We start from the raw sequence: 16,690 nt of genomic DNA on the forward strand, positions 1-16,690 counted from the left end.
CTCATATAGCCAGAAAAGACTTAAAAGTGAATGTCAGACCCTCTGAAGCCTCCTCCCTTGCATTTCACAGCAGCTTTGGATACATCTCATCAATATTTACTTTCAAGACTGCTAAAACCACCAATATTTCCACCTTCACAATATTAATTTGTTCAAGTATATCACAGCCCCACTCCCTGATTTCTAGTACTACTTCATCTTTCTCTATTGTGAACACAGATGCAAAATATTAATTTGAAACTTAGCTGTCTCTTCCAGTTCCATACACAGGTTGCCACCTTGGTTTCTGTTTGCCTGCTTATTCTCTTGCTCCTAATATGGATCTTACCGCCATCATAAGGTTAGAAGTGGGCTTTTTTTTAGCTTTGACAAAGGGTCAGTTAGACTCGAAACGTCAGTTCTTTTCTCTCCTTACCGATGCTGCCAGAACTGCTGAGATTTTCCGGCATTTTCTCTTTTGGTTTCAGACTCCAGCATCCGCACTAATTTGTTTTTACTTTAGAAGTGGGAATGTTTACTAATGATCAGCACCATTATTAAGTCCTCAGTAGTCCATGTTCAAATGCAACAAGATATGAACAATATCCAGGCTTGGACTGACAAGTGTCAAGATTATAAGTGGTGCTGGAAAAGCACAGCAGGTCAGGCAGCATCCGAGCTGCAGGAAAATTCACGTTTTGGGCAAAAGCCCTTCATCAGGAATGAGGCAGGGAGCCTCCGGGGTGGAGAGATAAATGGGAGAGGGTGGGACTGGGGAGAAGGTAGCTAACAGTACAATAGGTGGATGGAGGTGGAGATGAAGATGATAGGTTGGAGAGGAGGGTGGAGCAGATAGGAGGGAAGGAAGATTGGCAGGTTGTACAGGTCATGAGGGTGCTGAGTTGGCAGGTTGGAATTGGGTTACGGTGGGGGAGAGGAAATGAGGAAACTTGTGAAGAGACTGACAAGTAACATTCATACCTCACAAAATGCAGGGCAATAACCAACTCCAATAAGATGCAATCTAATGACCGTCCCTTGACATTCAAGGTGTTACATCATTGAACCCCCTGCTATCAACATCCTGTGGGGTTACCATGGACCAGAAACTCAACTGGACTCACCATATATACAAAGGTCAGACACTAGGAATTCTGAGGCAATTAACTCACCTCCTGACTCCCCAAAACCTTTCCATCTCCAAGACCCAAGTCGGGAGTGTGATGGAGTACTCCTCACTTGCCTGGATGGTTGCAGCTCCAAATTACTCAAGAAGCTTGACACCATGCAGGACAAAGCAGCTTGCTTGATCAAAATCATATCCATAACTATCCACTCCCTGATAGTCAATAGGAGCAGTGTGTACTAACTACAAGATGCTCTGCAGAAATTCTCCAAAACTTCATGACTATTTTCACCTGGAAGGACAAGGGCATGGTAACATGATCACTTGCAAGTTTCTTTCCAAATCACTCACCATCTGATTTGGAAACATATTACTGTTCCTTCGGTGATGTTGGGTCAAGCTTCTGGAATTTCATCCCTAACAGCATTGTAAATCAACCTACAGCATGTGGACGGCAGTGGTTCATGAAGGCAGCTCACCACCACCACCTTCATAAGGGAAACTAGAAACAAGGAAGAAATGCTAGCCAGCCAGCGATGCCCATGTTCCATGAGTGAATTAAAAAGCCTTTCAATTTTCCTAAACATTATCCACCAATGCTTTTTTTTGCATGCCTGCTCTTACCTCTCCTAATTTTATTTTTAAACAATTCCCTGCATTTTCTGTATTGTTCTAGAACATCAGCTGCTTTGAGTCTTTGGTGTCTAACATAAGCTTCTATTTTTCTCAACCAATCTTGGAAATCACTTGAAATCCAGGGTTCGTTGCCCTGTGGGTCCCACCCTTCACCTTTATGGGAGCGTGTTGGCCCTACACTTTCACTATTGACCTATTCAGTAGGGTCCACTGCTCTGACATGGATTTTCCTGCAAGTAGCTACACCCAGTCCACTTGTCCAGATCCTCCCCTTTTTCAAAAATCGGGCTTTTCCCAATTTAGCATCTTCATTTCCAGTCCATCTTTGTCCTTAACCATTATTACTTTAAATATTATTGAGTTATGGTCACAATCACCAAACTGCTCCCTCATTGCCACATCTCCCACTTGCCTGCCCCCATTCCCTAAAATTAGGTCGAGCACTTCCCCCGTCATTTAGGGTTTTATACATGCTGACTTTAAAAGGTTCTCCCAGATACATTTTAAGAATTCCACCCCCTCTAAGCCTTTCATAGGGTCTTATCCAGTTAATACTGAAGTCAAAATCCCTAATATTATTCAACTATCTTTTTAATACATTTGAGATTTCCCTACATATCTGTTTTCCTATCTCTCCCTAACTGTTTGGGGATTCTATAATATACCTGAGCAAAGTAATTGCTTCCTTTTTGTTTGCAGACTAACAAGGCATAGGCAGTTTTCCAGATGTGATATCACCAAAGCACTTAACAGTTGGAGCAAGAACGTAAGAACTAGGAGCAGGGGTGTGCAATTCAAACCCTTAAGCCTGTTCTGTCATTTAAGGCAAAAGTGAGGACTCCAGATGCTGGAAATCAGAGTTTAGATTAGAGTGGTGCAGGAAAAGCACAGCAAGTCAGGCAGCATCCGAGGAGTAGGAAATCGACGTTTCGGGCAAAAGCCTTCCATCAGGACTGAAGGCAGGGGAGCCTCCGGGGTGGACAGAGGACTCTGTCATTTAATGCAATCATGACTGATCTCATCTTGGCTTTAACTCCTCTTTCCTTCCTGTTCCCCATAACCCTTTAATCCATTACTATTTAAAACTCTGTCTGACCTTTCCCTAAATTATTCAGTGTCCTACATCCACTGCACTCCAGTCAATTCTACAGATTCATGACCCTTTTGAGAGAAGTAATTCTTCTTGTTTTCTATTTTAAATTTACTGTTCTTAAATTATGACCTCTCATTCTAGTTTGCCCCACAAGGGGCAATCCGCCTTATGGCATAGTGTCACAGACGTACAGCACAAAAATAGACCTTTCGGTCCAACTCGTCCATGCCGACCAGATATCCTAACCTAATCTAGTCCCATTTGCCAACACTTGGCCGATATTCCTCTAAACCGTTCCTATTCATATACTCATCCAGATGCCTTTTAAATGCTGTAATTGTACCAGCCTCCACCACTTCCTTTGGCAGCTCCCATCCTCTGTGCGAAAAAGTTGCCCCTTAGGTCCGTTTTATATCTTTCCCCTCTCACCCTAAACCTATGCCCTCTTGTTTTGGACTCCCCCACCCCAGGGAAAAGACTTTATCTATTCAATCCATGCCCCTCATGATTTTATAAACCTCTAAGCTAAGGAAACAAGTTATTTCAGTGAAGAAGTGTAGTTGTATAAACTTCGAGACTAGAAATGTTTGGTTAATGATTTGCATTGGTTATTCAAAACTAAGGAAGGCTAAGAGCACATCTGTGTGATGAATCAAGAAAAAGATGTCACAGCTCACAGAACAGGAATAAAGTAGTCAGGTCAAACACAAATTTGAGAAGGAAGGGAGATTCCTCTGGTTTTTCAGTAGCTGTTATCTAATGGGGTTGGGGAAAAGATTGGTTTTTCATTTGTTGCATATTTTGAAATCTTTCAGCTATCATAATTAGCTTGGTTTTGGTTTATTTTATTTACTATTTCTTTTGTGTAATTAACTCCTATTTTATTGCTTAAACCAAAATTACAGCTGGTGTATTTATGCTTTAGTAAAAGACAACCAATTTCTAAAAATGGCACAAACATGATAAATATAACAAAACCAACTAACCTTGCACAAATGTGAAGTTGTGAATTGCAATTGTTTGAATATTAGTAGCAAGTCCAAATCCCAGAGTAATCTGTTGATAATTTGAAAGCAAAGTAGGTAATAGAGAGGAAGATTATGAATTGATTAACCTGCTATAGGGCATAATTAGATTGCTGGTAACGTATATACTAATGCTATTACTAGATTTATTTACTGATCCTATGTCACCATCACCTAACCAGACCATAGGGCTGCTCTCTCATTAGAGAGAGATGACAGGTGGTGATTTAATCTGAGGGCCACCATACTCAAGCGAGAGGAGAGGTTAAGAAGGAGAAACCTTCACAGTAATCGCAGCCAGTGATGGGAACTGAACCCACACCGCTGTGCAAACCAAACATCCAGCCAATTGAGCTAAAACAACCCCCATTTAGTGATAATACTAAATGTGTGATACGAAGTAAAACATGATATTACATGATACTAAAATCAAACTGTCTAAAATGTTTTAGATATTTCCTAGCATGTTTTATTTCAGATATCCAAAAATAAATTGCTCCCATTCCAATCACTAGCTTCACCATGTTTCATTCAGAGACACAGATCAAGCACTTGCTCACATGCTAGCTAAAGTCAGTAGGATTAGATATGAACATGGTGTTTCTTACAGATCATAAATTACATCCACCAAAGACAATATTGAATATGTCCTGGTATGTCACATCAAAATGTACATGTTAGGAAATCACAGCTTCTTTTTTCCTGGATCGAGACAAAATTGTAATATGGACTTATTAGCAGTAAGCAGCATGGCTTTGGGTGGAGAAGATCATGTCTAAAAAATCTCAATCAAGTTTGTGAATGCAGATGTGCTGGTGTCGGACTGGGGTGGACAAGGTCAGAAGTCACATGACATCAGGTTATAGTCCAACAGGTTTATTTGAAATCACAAGCTTTTGGAGGACTGCCCCTTTGTCAGGTGAAGTGAAGAAAAGCATACAGGCACAGAATTTATTGTCAGAGAGATCAAAAGATTATACAATTAGCATGAGTTGAGTATCGAACAGTAAGTCTCTGCGGGTGATCAAAAGTGCCAATGTAAGTAAAACGTGTCTACAGTTGAACAGTAAGTGAAGGGGTTGATCCTATAATCCAGTTAATTGAGGCAGAGAGAAAATTACAAATATTAAAAATAAAGGTGGTGCTGGAGACAAACCAAACAGCTGGAACAACATAACAGGTATAACAGGGTCGAGGGTCTAACCAAAGTAACAAGTAATTGAAAACTGTACAAATTAATTAAAAGGTAGAGAGATCATACGTTATTAATGTGATGGTGTCAAAACAGGACAGTAAGGAAGATTTTACAAATACAGAGCAGTATAGTGGGGTTACATTAGGGCGACATGAACTCAAGATCACAGTTGAGGTCGTCTTCATGGGTATGGAACTTGGCTTTCAGTTTCTGCTCGGTGATTCTGCATTGCTGTGGATCACGATGGCTGCCTTGAAGGACACTTACCTGAATATATGTTTCTATGAGTGAGATAATAGAAAATAATGGCTTTGTGATTATGACACTGGACTGGTAATACAGTAGCTAATGTTCCAAGGACACAGATTCAAATTTCACTATGGCAGCTGGTAGCATTTAAATTCAATCAATAGATATGGAATTGACAACTAGCTTGACTAATGACAACAATGACAATCACCATCAATTCTTTTAAAGGACCCATCCACCTCACTAATTGCCAGTTCAGTGTCATAACCGTTACATCAACATTTTCCTCGATCTCATTCCTAGAAACAGAATATATGAGCAGAAGTAGGCCAGTCGAGTCCGCTTCACCATTCAGTATGATCATGTCTGAACATCCAATTCAGTACCCTGTTTCTGCTTTCTTCAAATATCCTTTCTCTCTTTAGGAAGGAAAATGTGCCTTCCTTACCTAGTCTGGCCAACATGGAACTTCAGACCCACAGCAATCTGGACCATTCTGAACTGTCCCAGCCAACCAATCAATTCAAGACCAATAAGGGACAGGCAAGATTTTCCTTGCCAGCATCACCCATGAAAGAACAAATTCACAGATACAGTGGGCCAAACAACTTCTTTCTGTTTTGTAATTACTCATGATTCTGACTGCATTTTTATTTAACAAAATAGTTGCATTGCTTAGGTTCATGCACAATCCATGGACATAAATGACCATGCTAGTCAATTATCCTAGTCCTCAATAATTGCAAGAAGTTCACAACCTAAGTTTTGGTGTTATATTCTTCTTATTGAAATACACTTAGTTTATGATCAAATGAATTCACAAAAACAAATATTTCAGTTAATTCATGTTTGTAAGCATCATATACATGTTTCAATATGATTATGTTTTTGTCTGGGCACTGAAATTTTAAAATAATAACCAAGAACTGATGTTTCATATTAAACTCAAATTAATAACTAGCTAATAATAGCAACAATTCATGTTTGCATTAATTTACTGCCTTTCAAGTCAAAGTTTAAAGCATCTTCCATAATATTATTGAGTAGGCTAGTGAAATATTGCTATCACATGGAAACAATTGCAGGAAGGAAAAAATGAATGATCAGAATAATTATATTTTGATGACATTACTTTTTGAAGAAATCTCAGCCAGGATATTTGTAGATCTCCATGCTATTCAATACTTACACAAGAACTTTTAATATCCAGTTGAAGAGTCTGACTGCCCTTTGGTTTAATTTCTCATCTACTTACCAACAATTCATCTTCAATTACAACATCAACTTAACAAAATTGGAATTTTAATAAAACATTTTGTTCAACTATTAACAAGTGTTTTATTCTACATGGCCAACTTATCTATTACATTCAGGAAACCATCAAATGAGAACAGTTTGAAGGCTCTTAATGTAAAAAAAATATTTCCTGTCTCTTAGTAAAACTGTAAAAAGAAGAAAGAGCAGGCAAACACAATCAGTCCAAATATATGGGTGATTAAAAAGAAAACCATTACCGGTATCATGGTGGTGTATCTCCCTCATTCTTCATGTAAAATGCTGTGTAAGCAGCTTTGTGAAAAAGGAAAACTTTTAAAAGTTAAAATCTACACACACGGGCCCTTTTTCAAGAAGTCAAGCCAACTCAATATAGCGTATGGCAAACAATTCTAAGATTCCCAACTCCAAACATATTTCTACCAATTGTCACAAGCACAGGTACCCAGCCCAAGAATGGACAATCAATGTAGATCTCAGCAATCAATATTTATACAGCTGTAGGGAGGTGAAAACAATGTTTGATAGATATCGACATAGCCTTGTAATAATTTATTTCTTTGAACAGTCTTTTCACTACCTGTTTAATTACATATGATTAAATGTAGAAAATAAGAGTTTGCTCACAACTCGACCATTGAGTCTGCAATTTCAATATGATCTTGGCTGATCCTCTATTTCATACTCTCACTCTTTCTCTCTCTCCATGCACCTCATGGCCTCAAATACGTAGAAATGAAACTACAGGGTATTTCTTTAAATATATTCAGTGGCTTGATTTCCACAGCTTTGTGTGGTGGAGAAATCCGCAGGTTCACCACTCAGTGAAAACAATTCTCCTCATCTCATTCCTAAATGGTTGGCCCACATCCTGAGACTGTGACCCTTTAGAGTCATAGAGATGTACACTACGGAAACAGACACTTCAGTCCAATTCATCCATGCTGACGACATATCCTAAATTAATTTAGTCCCATTTGCCAGCACTTGGTCCATATCCCTCTCAACCCTTTCTATTCATATGCCCATCGAGATGCCTTTCAAATGTTGTAATTGTACTAGCCTCCACCACTTCTTCTAGCAGCTCATTCCATACACGTCCCACCCTCTGCATTAAAACATTTCCCCTTAAGTCCCTTTTAAATCTTTCCCTTCTCACCCAAAACCTATGCCCTCTAGTTCTGGGCTCCCCCACTGCAAGGAAAAGATCATGTCTATTTACCCTATCCATGCCCCTCATGATTTTATAAACCTCTGTAAGGTCACCCCTCAGCCTCCCACACTCCAGGGAAAACAGCCCCAGCCTGTTTAACCTTAAACCCTCCAACTCTGGCCACATCCTTGTTAATCTTTTCTGAACTCTTTCAAGTTTCACAACATCCTTCCGATAGGAGGGAGACCTGAATCGCACGCAATATTCCAAAAGTGGCCTAACTAATGTCTTGTTCAGCCACAACATAACCTCCCAATTCCTACATCCAATGCTCTGACCAATAAAAGAAAGCATACCAAGCGTTGTCTTCTTCACTATCTTAGCTACCTGTGACTCTACCTTGTTTGAGATCAAGTCCCCCACCCCGAAAAGGGAAACATCACCCCTGCATCCAATTTTTTTCACCCTGTCAGAATTTTATGTTTCAATGAGACTCCTCTTTTTTTTTTAAAAAACTTCAGTGAATACAGGTCTAGGAAACCAAATGACAATCTGCCAGGAATCATTCTGGTGACCATTTGCTGCATTCAGTCTATGGAAATATATCCCTTCTTAGGTATAAAGGTCAAAATTGCACACAATAATCCTGGTGTAGTCTCACCAATGTTGTTCATGTTACTATAAGATATAATATTCGTATTCAAATCCTTTTGCAGTGTAGGACAGCATATCATTTGCATTTTAAAGCTCTTGTGGCACAGCAGTAATGCTCCTGTCTCTGAGCCAAAGGCCCAAGCTCAGGAGCCACTTGTTCAAGAGGTGTATTATCAACATCTCAACAGGTTGACTAAAATTCTCCATTTGCTGCACCTACACGCTTGCTTTCAAAGGAGTTGTGTACAAGAACTTGCAAAAAACCATTTCCCAAACACATTTAAGTATTTATCTGCGAATCTGCTTTTCTGAATGAAATGGACAACTTCACAAATTCACATTATGACGCATCAGCCATCCTGCTCCCCCTGACTGGCTGTACTTTTTCAGCACCACACTTTCCGACTCTGACCTCCAGTATCTGCAGTCCTCGCTTTCTCCTAGTTGTGTAACGCATCTGCCATTTGTCTATTCATGCAACTTGTCTAAATCCCCTTGAACCCTCTTTACATCTCTCTTATCACTCTGAATTCCAAGTTGTCGGCAAATTTGGAAACATATTTGATTTCCTCATCCAAACTGTTGATATATTAAGAATAGCAGTACCCCATTGTTCACCATCTTCCACACTGAAAAAGAGACAATTATTTCTCTTTAACACAAAGTGCTGGAGAAAGAGAGATCTAGCAGCATCTGTGGAGAGATAAAGTCACTGTTTCAAGTCTAATATGACTCCTCTTCACAACACAGTAGATTTGGTCAGCAACAAGGAACTACTGTGTTTCATGTCTGCCAATTAATTTTTAATCTCCATGCCAGTACATAACCCTAACTTCAAATTTGCACTCTAATCTCTTTGGGATTTTACCAAAACCTTTCTGAAAATTCAAATATACCACATCCACTGATTCTCTCTTGCCTATTCACCAGTTACATTCCCAAAATACGCAGTAGGTTTGTCAAACAGGATTTTCCCTTGCATAAATCCATGTTGACACAGCCTAACTATTTTGTAAGTTATCACATCCTTTACAACAGACTCTAACAGTTTCCCTCCTCATGTTAAGCTAACTGGTCTATAAGTCTGTTTTCTCTCTCCCTCCTTTTATTAACTAATGGGACTATATTTGCAACAATCCAAGCTACCAAAACGGTTCCAGAGTCTAGAGTATTTTGGACGCATTCACTGTTCCCATAGCAATGGCACTTTCTTTAATATCCAGATATGTATATTATCAAGCAATGGAGATTTATTAGCTTTCAGTCACATTAGAATCCCTGTGTGATCCATCAAGTCTGCACTAACCTTCCAAAGAGCATCCCACATCCCCATCATATTCTCGTAACCTCACGTTTACTATGGCTAATTTACCACCTCGCTCTTATAACCCTGGGCACTACGGGTCAATTTAGCATGTTGCTCCTTTAGTGTGCAGCATCTAGGGATTGTAGGCTACGTAGGGTTACAGAGGGGCCTGAAACGAATGCTGTTCAGAGGGTCAATGCAGACTTGATGAGCAGAATGGCATCTTTCTGCTCTTTCGGGATTTTATAATTCCAATTTCTCGAGTACTATATTTTTACTAATAGTAATTTTCTTCAATTCTTCCTCTCAGAAGCCACTTGGTTCCCAAGTATTTTTGGAAAGATTTGTCTTCTTCTGTGAAGGTTGAAAATCAAACCAGGTTATAGTCCAACAGATTTATTTGAAAATACAAGCTTTCAGAGCACCATTCCTTTGACAGGTTCCATGAAGGCAGAACTAAAGTGGTTATGCAATTGCTCTGCCATTTCCTTGTTCTACATTATCAAATCTCCCACTTGGAATGTAAGCAACCTACATTTGTATTCAAGCCTCTTTTAGTCTGTTCCAAGTTTACTCTCATACTCTAATATTTCCCTTTAAAATATTTTTTGTAATTAAAAAGGCACTAGAGTATGGTGACTTAAACACTTTTCACTATATTTTTCTAAATACAAGTGACAATGAGTTACTTTTCTATTCTCTTTGTCCTTGAATTCTAAACGGCTTCTAATGCTCAGACTTGCTAATGTTTCTGGCTACTTTTATCTTCTTAGAATCCAATATTACTGTCGACTGAAATGGAAAAAGGACTTTTAAAACCAAAGAGTGTGAAAGAACTGCTGCACTTTTGAAAAAAAAAATCAAAATTTCTGAAATTCTGTGCATGGTCTTTACAAAGCTGTTTTGTTCAAGTGGGGGGAAGCAGATTGTAAACAACCTGGTAGCTGGGGACGTGTGCAGAATAGACTTGGTCAGCAACATGCAGCTGATTTGTGCAATTGTGATTAGTCACAGATGCCAATAGTCATCAGCCTGACAAAAACTTTCTGATTGGTAACTGGGTGGTTAAATGACATGTGAATGTGAATAGCACATTGAGAAGCCTTGGGATTGCTGGAAGAGAAGGTTGTGTGTCTCCTTCTCTGCAGTAAAGATACCTTCTGTCTGAAAAAGCTGGTTATTTTTCCTCCAACAATTGCTGTAAAGTATTGCCCATAATCAGTAACTAACTGACTTTGTGACCTGTAAAGAAGTGAAGCCTGGAGATAAGAAATTAAACAACAGAAAGACCTGGCAATCTAGAAGAACTATCCAACAATTATATGGCCTGTGGTTCCTGATACTTTACCTACAAAACCAGCTTTCTTTCTGTCTTTGCCTATGTTTGACTATGTGTGGGGAGAGGTTAGAAGATGTTTAGAGCTTTAACTAGTAGAACCATCTGTTGATAATTCATAGCTTATTTTTAATGAACTGTGTTTTTGTAAAGTAAACGGACCTGATCAATGTTTTCTGTTCACTTGATTCCAATAAACAGATCACTGTGCATGCTGTGATTAAAGCATTAAGTTTTGTGGTAATCCCAGAGAAGTGGGACTTGAGATCAGCACATATTCCCTATCCTTAATTTTTTTGTTGCTATGGCTGGCCTACTTTTCCATTTTTTTGGCCTGTACGGAATGCATTCATTCATTCTATCATTATTTGCCATTTCCTAGCCACCATCATACCTTGTAATAATGTTACCGACGCACCCTTAAATCTTAATAGTTTTCTTTGTTTACATCAGAAACCAAGATTTCTGATATTGATATTATAGGTTAACTTAGAGACATAGATTTCAGTAAGGGACAGGAAATTTAAATGATATGAAGGAAAGTTTTCACATCTGGAAGATGGTGGGAATCTGGAACTCACTGTGTGACAGAGTGGTAGAGGCAGAAGCCTTCATGACATTAAAGAAGTATTTATATGTGCTGTTGCAATGCCAAGGCATACAAGGCTCTAGCCCAAGTGCTGAAAAACAGGTTTTGTTTTTGACCAGCACAGACTCTATGGCGTAAGGGCCTTTTTCCATGCCGTGAGCTCCTATGATTCTATGGCAATGGCTATGACTATGAATGAGTATGGTTGATTGCTTAAAACCCTATAAAAGTGGCATTTTTATTTTCAAAAAGATGTTTTCAAAGCCTCTGAATACTGGTCTATTTCAGGATCATTTCCAAAGACCTGCCAATGGCTCAAAGATTGTATACATTGTGGATACTGAGAAAAGTGGTATGGAGGAGCTATAACAGGCATGAAGAGTGGGTAGGGGTCTGGTAAAGCTATGAGAGCCCGTCATTCATTATTAAAAATGAGCTGATGTCCTGATAAATAGAGACAGGCGTTTCAACCTCTCCATTTGCTCATCTCCAGAAAAGGTATGCCCAACTCCATCCCATCTTCCCTCCAATCAAAAATATGGAGAGCAAGGGCTTTCTTAATAGAGGTCGATGAGTGAAGTCAGGCACACTTCTGACCTGCATGAAAATCCAGCCCACAGTATAGTAACAATTCATGCTGATTTTCCAAAGCTGCAAATAAGAAATTTTCTAAAATAAGTACATTTTACCCCACACAATCCTGATTGCTCTTCTATTCGAATGGTGTTGTTAAACTTGAGAGGGTAGAGAAACGATTTGCAATCATGGTGCCGGGACTGGAGGGTTTGAGCAATAGGGAGAGGCTGAATAGGCTGGGGCTATTTTCCCTACAGCATTAGAGACTAAGGGGTGACCTTATAGAGGTTTATAAAATCATGAGGGACATGGGTAAGATGAATAGCTAAGGTCTTTTTCCTAGGCTGGGGAGTCCAAAACTAGAGGCATAGGTTTAAGGTAAGAGGGGAAAGATTTAAAAAAGACCTGAGGGGTAACATTTTCCACTCAGATGGTGGTGCGTATATGGAATGAGCTAGCAGAGGAAATGGTGGAGGCTGGTACAATTACAACATTTAAAAGGCATCTGGATGGATATATGAACAGGAAGGATCTGGAGGGATATGAGCGAACTGCTGGAAAATGGCAATTAGGTCAGATTGGGATGTCCAATTAGTGCAGCTAAGTTGGACCGAAGGGTCTGTTTCCATGCTCTATGACTCTAAGATACTATATTATCACCACAGTATTAATAGAAGGGATGCAATAGTGACACATAAATAAAATTGACATTACAACTGACTATGCGAAAGTGAGGACTGCAGATGCTGGAGATTAGAGTCGAGAGCGTGGTGCTGAAAAAGTACAGCAGGTCAAGCAACATCTGAGAAGCAGGAGAATGGACATTTTGGGCAAAAGCCCTTCATCAGGAATGATCCTTCCTAAAGGGCTTTTGCCCGAAACACTGACTTTCCTGCTCCTTGGATGCTGCCCGACCTGCTGTGCTTTTCCAGCACCACACTCAAGTACAAATGACAATGCCTTTCTAGAATACAATATTATCCAATTCATAATCTATTACAATACTATACTGCATGTTTGCCATGGACTTTTGTCAACAATTGCAGTTCTATATTACAAGTTATCTGTAGTAAAAAGGCAACGTCTAAATATCCTGAAATCAAAAAGAATAATGCTTAAAACACCCACTCTTCCATAGGGCTACACTTTGTCAATTTACTTAACTCCTGATGACAAGCAATCTTGTCAATATTTTAATGCAGGTAATGTGCAGTGCCAATATTTTCAGAGGCTGTAAAATGATTTGTTAGTTACTTGGTCTTTATTGTTCTAAGAAAAAAAGGCATTAAAAGTAGTCCACAAAATAAAGCAAATAATCCACATTCTTCACAATACACTGCACAAGCCAACTTAGTTAGTGGCTTCATCACGAGGAAGTTGATACCTTAAAAAAAACCTTGGTGTTAATACAAAGAAATTGAATGTACATTGTGAAATGCACTATGTAAGAATGCCCCAAAATACATCATTAGCTCATAAAATACTTTCAAAATGTAATCACTTTGTAATATAGGGACAGTGGACAATTAATATTATTTCAACAACTTGGAAGAGAACGTCAATGTTGTCATGACAAAAATCATAAGACATGCAAGTTATATTTGTAAAGTAGGTTTAAATGATAATCCTGTACTGAAGGGAACAATAGGTAAGGAAGAGGAATGTTCCCCACCCTTTGGCACAGAAGCCAATTGTCTGCCTTACATTTCTACCCTACTCAAGTTATTTAGTTACACAGACCAAGAATCAATAGCGAGACATTCCTGTACAGTTGGGGTACAGTTGTATTCATCAGTTTCTATTAATATTCTTATCAACCAGGGAAAGATATATTCTTAATCTGTAGCCTAACACTGAAGTATGAACACCAGAAGATCCCAGACTGAATCATTGCTGAGTTTACTGAGCTTAGATTACATGGACTAGTGACAAGCATTAATCTCAGCTCTTCGTGGCTGCAAAGGAACATCCTATGATAAGATCATGAGATCTCAGACTATACCACGGAAATAAGACAACTTTCTCTCACAATACCATTATTATATTTTTTGCATAAAGCAGTAGCTTTCTTAAAGTCACAGTTAAGGTTATATTTCGCAGAGTTTGTGTCAACAGGAGTTCTGGTCTAATTTGAGAGCTGAGTGCACAATAACACAAAGCCTTATTCTACTTAGATTCAGATTCTTTGTGAGCTTTCCTGTGCTTAGATTTCGTAAGTCAAAGTCAGCTGGAATGGACCAACATAAAGTAGACTAAAACAGTGCGCAAAGAGCATGTGATTTGGTATTTGAAGCACTTATCACTGGCTGTTCTAAGCTTAGTTCAGCACTCATTTTTCTAAAACACTCCATTGAATGAGTCTTCATAAATGAAAGCAATTTTAGCACAAGTACACCTTCAATATATCCTACAACCTCATTCTCCCCCAGTTCTTTCAAACTTTTCCTTTATAAAAAAAACTTACCCCATTCCTTTTTTAAATGAACTGTAATTCTACTTCAACAGTCACTCACGCTGAGGCATCCAACTGTCCAATAGACAGTTCAAAAATCCTCCTCCTCCTCCCCCTTCCTCAATTTTTTTTGAAAAGGAATCTCAGTTTCCATTTCTGTTTAACTGCAATAAAAGCCCCAAGCTTCACTCATTCGTTAAATGGCTGCTTTGAAATTGGCACTTTACTGATTATCTTGCTGTTTTTCTTTTTCTGGCTCTGCAGAAAATGTTGCTACTCTCATCCTATCATATTCACAGTTTCACTTTTCATTCTCAATCCTCCCAAATCTTATTCCAGTCTCCTCCTTTCCCAGGGCAGCCCTATACTAATTCCCCCATCTCCTCTCAATTATTCCCAATTTTCTGTATTGCTCACATCAGTGCCCAAAATATTAATATTTAATTCCCGGCGACTTCAGGACATTCCTGGAGAATTGGCAACCCAATCACTTATGATTATTTTCTCAATCTCAGCCATTTAAAAAGGTACAGGAAGCACCAAGATACAGTGCAATTCTTGGATACATGCTCACATTGCTTGTTGAATTCAGTGGAGTGGTGTTCAGATGAATTTCTTCACATTTTCTGTACTGCTGAAATAAGATAACTGTATGCTTGGCATACATCCTTGCATTTAAACAAATTAGAATTTTTGAAAAAAATTTAACTCTACAAATGCATTAAGAAATCCCAAATGTTTTGTATGACAATAAATTGCATATTACAGATGTTTCCCATTAATAACATTACAAAAAAGAATATACTACATTGGGAACAGAAGTCTTGTGCAATGAGAACAGCAGAACACCATCAATTAGGCTAAATGCTCACACATATCATTATAAACGAAAGGCAGTCAAACAGCTTTTGCTTCTTCCCAATTCATTGAGTATTTGTGTTGGTCTTTGAATTTATGGATTTTTTCTGGAACCCTGTGAATGAGTTTAGATGACTTGAAATAACGTCCGGAGGATGAATACAATTCTTGTTATGCTGAATACTGTTTATGAAGCAAATTCTGAAGTACTTTCATTTATATTCAACATTAAAATTCTGATTATTAAGTCTGTAAGGGAAATAGGATTATTTTCTTTGATTATCATGACTAACTACATCAAGCAAACAAGGTTGACAAATTACCTAAATAACTGACTTCTTGAGAAAAGGAAGGGAACAAGTTTTTATTTCACTGAGATAAAAAGGTAATAAATCAGTTAGTTCACTCTGCAACTGATTTTTACCTTAAACGGAGATTTGATTAATTTCCTGGTTTTCTACCAATACCTTGCTATTGGTGCATTGTTAAATTTTAAAAAAGAGAAAATTCCTTAATTAAGAACACAGCTGAAGGAATACCCAGTGTTCTCAGTGATAACCTAATGCAAACTAATACAAAAGAAAATGTTTAAAAGACACAATTAAAGGCAAACTTCATGCTCACCCTTTAGCTAGAACAGTAGATGTAGAACAACCCAGGGTCTTGTCTGTGGAAACACTGCGGGCAGAAGTATTTTTCTTAGTAGACAGATCAAGCACTCCATCTGGAAAAGGAAACAAATTTCAAAAAATACAATGACAGATTGATGGGGGAATAGTTATACATTCCTTGAAAGTTTACACAGAATCAAAAATCCCTACAGTGTAGTATCAAGCCATTCAGACCATCAAGCCCACACCGAACCTCAGAAGAGCATCCCACCCAGACATCCCAACCCTAACCTCAGTAACCCCGCATTTCCCATGGCTAATTTACCTAACCTGCACATCCCTGGACATTATGGGTGATTTAACATGGCCAATTCACCTAACTTGCACATCTTTGGACATGTCGGTATAACATACTAAGAAAATTATATTAGCAAGAGATAAAAATCTAGTTCATTTCAAGCGAAACACCATCAACTGTGCAAGACAATTTCATGATTATAGCTTTTTAAAGTCAAAATCAAGCTAACAGCACCCATAAACTTTACAATTTTAATGCTAACAATAACCAAACATCAGA

At 38.5% G+C, this 16,690-nt stretch overlaps 1 protein-coding gene across 1 annotated transcript in view; it reads right to left on the reverse strand.

The window, feature by feature from the left end:
• The window catches only part of lcor (ligand dependent nuclear receptor corepressor), a 60,925-nt gene that overhangs the window by 12,835 nt on the left and 31,400 nt on the right, over nucleotides 1-16,690 (reverse strand). Inside the window, exon 6 of the mRNA XM_060842215.1 lies at nucleotides 16,127-16,226. Within this exon, the coding sequence (XP_060698198.1) occupies nucleotides 16,127-16,226 (100 nt within the window). The remainder of the gene's footprint in view (nucleotides 1-16,126; nucleotides 16,227-16,690) is intronic.

The sequence above is a fragment of the Hemiscyllium ocellatum genome, chromosome 22, assembly GCF_020745735.1.
Source record: "Hemiscyllium ocellatum isolate sHemOce1 chromosome 22, sHemOce1.pat.X.cur, whole genome shotgun sequence".
NCBI classification, from domain to species: Eukaryota; Metazoa; Chordata; class Chondrichthyes; order Orectolobiformes; family Hemiscylliidae; genus Hemiscyllium; species Hemiscyllium ocellatum.